Here is a 2,412-nt window from a genome sequence, read left to right as displayed (position 1 = left end):
GTCATTCAATGACCCAAGAAAGCAACTTGGTCGATCTCGCATAAATAGGCATAGTAATAATAACACACAACATAAGTACTCTCAAACTATAGTACTTTTCATCTTAGCATGTTTTTTTTTTTTTAATATTAGTAACATAAAGCATTACTCAATGTTAAATAACCAATCTTTTATGTCGGTAATATGTAAAATACTTAATCCATTTATTTTTATTGCTAATGCTAATATTATCCATCATCAATCATAGACTAAGTGTTTAAACATAAACTTAACCATACACCATAAGCCAAACCACTATGACTGATAAATTTCATAAGCAATTTAATAACACCTTGATAGAACGTTCTGCGCTGAACATTCACCGACATTGTTCAACATGTACACGAACATTGTCTCTGTTATATGATTTTTATAAAATTGGCGTCCAGAATAAATATTACAGTGTGACTATAATGTCATTGCAGTAGTCTAGCTGGCATTCATAATCATAATGGTAATTTTGAGTATTGCCTTTCTTTGCATATTTTAAGACTAAATAATTATGACGAACGTTGTCTACATGATTATATGCCATTATAGCTGATATTTTAGGCTGTAAATTGTTTGCATATGTGCAATACTATTCTACACTAAGTGGATAAGACAACCTTTCACAGATTTTCCTTGATTGCATAATGATATTTAAGATTGGACACTATGGCACATAGTTCTTGGATTACTTACCCATAGATCATTTTTATAACTTACGTGGCTTGAACATCGTTCCAACAATTGAAACGACACGATATAGCTTACCAAATGTCGTATTTCAACTAACTTCTCGTATTGGACAAGAGTGGTTATGACGCCATGAACCACGGTGATGTACACCGTCATTAATAATTTTCTTCATCAAATATGCCTTAATAAGGCTTCACCAAAGATTTGTTTATATTATTCAATGATGAATGGTGCGAATATAATAGTAAAATCACTTGAACCGGCGTTCATTTGGTTAGCAACAATACGCGGATGAACTACTGGCTTTTTGCCTTTCAGGATATATTGTGGACGTAAATTACGTATCGCGCTTCTGAACTGTTAAGAGAGAAAACACCATACATCATTAAATAAAGGATTTAATACATAAAACTCGGAAAACAGGCGTAGCTTCAAGTAAATCACACTCCGACGCAGTAATGGCGGGCGATGCTCTTCTGACAGCCCGGGTCGCGCCAGTCCTAGTGTCACCATTGACACCTACAGTAGGGCTGCGTTCGAGCAAACCACATAATCGTTTATCAGTATAGACATAAAACATTTATTTTAAATGGTATCCATTGTCAATTACATAAGTAGAGCCAGTAATGCTCCTCGCCTTGTCACTCGCCAAGAATAAAATCACGCGTCCAATCTCATCGTTTTTAGCTATATACCCTAATGCAGTATAGCCTGTGAGCCTTTCCTTAAAGTCATCGGCATTGCCGAGCTTGTTGTTGGTTATAAATTCGTTCTCCACCGGCCCGGGGTTCACGGAATTTACCCTGACGCCTGAAGGCGCTAGTTCCAAGGCAGCGCAACGCGTGAAGTGCCCCAATGCCGCCTTTGACACGGCATAAAACATAAGCGTAGGTATCTTGCTGGGCCTCAGTTCTGCTACACTGGATATGTTGACCACATTTCCCTTAGTCTGGATCAGATACGGCGCTGCAAGGCTGGTCAGTTGGATCACAGCTCTTACGTTGGTCTTCATCACATCGTCGTATGCTTGTAGCGCCTTGCCATCTAGTAAGCATCCCTGTGAAGCTATTCCGGCATTGTTGACGAGCACATCCAGTTTTCCGAAATGTTTTATAGTTTTAGGGATGACGGTCGCAGTGTCAGGCTCCTTGGAGAGGTCGGCTTGTATTACGAGGGGTTTCTTGCCGAGTGCTTCGATGCTTTTAGCGACGGCGGCGAGCTTGGCCTGCGTGCGCGCCACGAGCGCCACGTCAGCGCCCTCCTTGGCGAACATCAGCGCCGTCGCCGCGCCGATGCCCGAGCTTGCTCCCGTCACTATCACCACTTTGTTACCAAAACTCATGTTTAAAAATACAGCTTTCGCTTATCAACAAATATTCCGCCGCTATGGAAATGCTGCAGCTGATGTGTTGCAGTTATGACGAGGAAGTTGTTTTACAAGAGCTTTTATATTATATATCTTATCAACGCTACCCAGATAACAGCCACTTGAGATAAGGTAAATACATAATAAATGGATTCAGTAAATATTAGTATTACTCGGGTTCTTTATTTTTCTTGGTTATTAGTTATTAGTATAGTAATCTGTTGCCGTAATAAAACACACAATTATATTTACTTGATATTGCAAAAAAGTGCATTTGAGTGTGAGTGGGAAATATTGGTATTGGCAATCGGCAAATAACATTTTAG

General features: G+C 39.4%; 1 protein-coding gene across 1 annotated transcript; it reads right to left on the bottom strand.

Moving 5' to 3' along the window:
- Window positions 1–1,283: 1,283 nt before the first annotated feature.
- LOC134800250 (3-oxoacyl-[acyl-carrier-protein] reductase FabG-like) lies at window positions 1,284–2,171 on the bottom strand. Its single transcript, XM_063772757.1, has one exon. The coding sequence runs from the start codon at window positions 2,060–2,062 to the stop codon at window positions 1,301–1,303; it is 762 nt and encodes a 253-aa protein (XP_063628827.1). The 5' UTR covers window positions 2,063–2,171; the 3' UTR covers window positions 1,284–1,300.
- Window positions 2,172–2,412: the final 241 nt, after the last annotated feature.

The sequence above is a fragment of the Cydia splendana genome, chromosome 19, assembly GCF_910591565.1.
Source record: "Cydia splendana chromosome 19, ilCydSple1.2, whole genome shotgun sequence".
Classification (NCBI taxonomy): Eukaryota; Metazoa; Arthropoda; class Insecta; order Lepidoptera; family Tortricidae; genus Cydia; species Cydia splendana.
The sequence above is the reverse complement of the archived record's forward strand: the minus strand, read 5'-3'. Positions and strand labels throughout refer to the sequence as shown.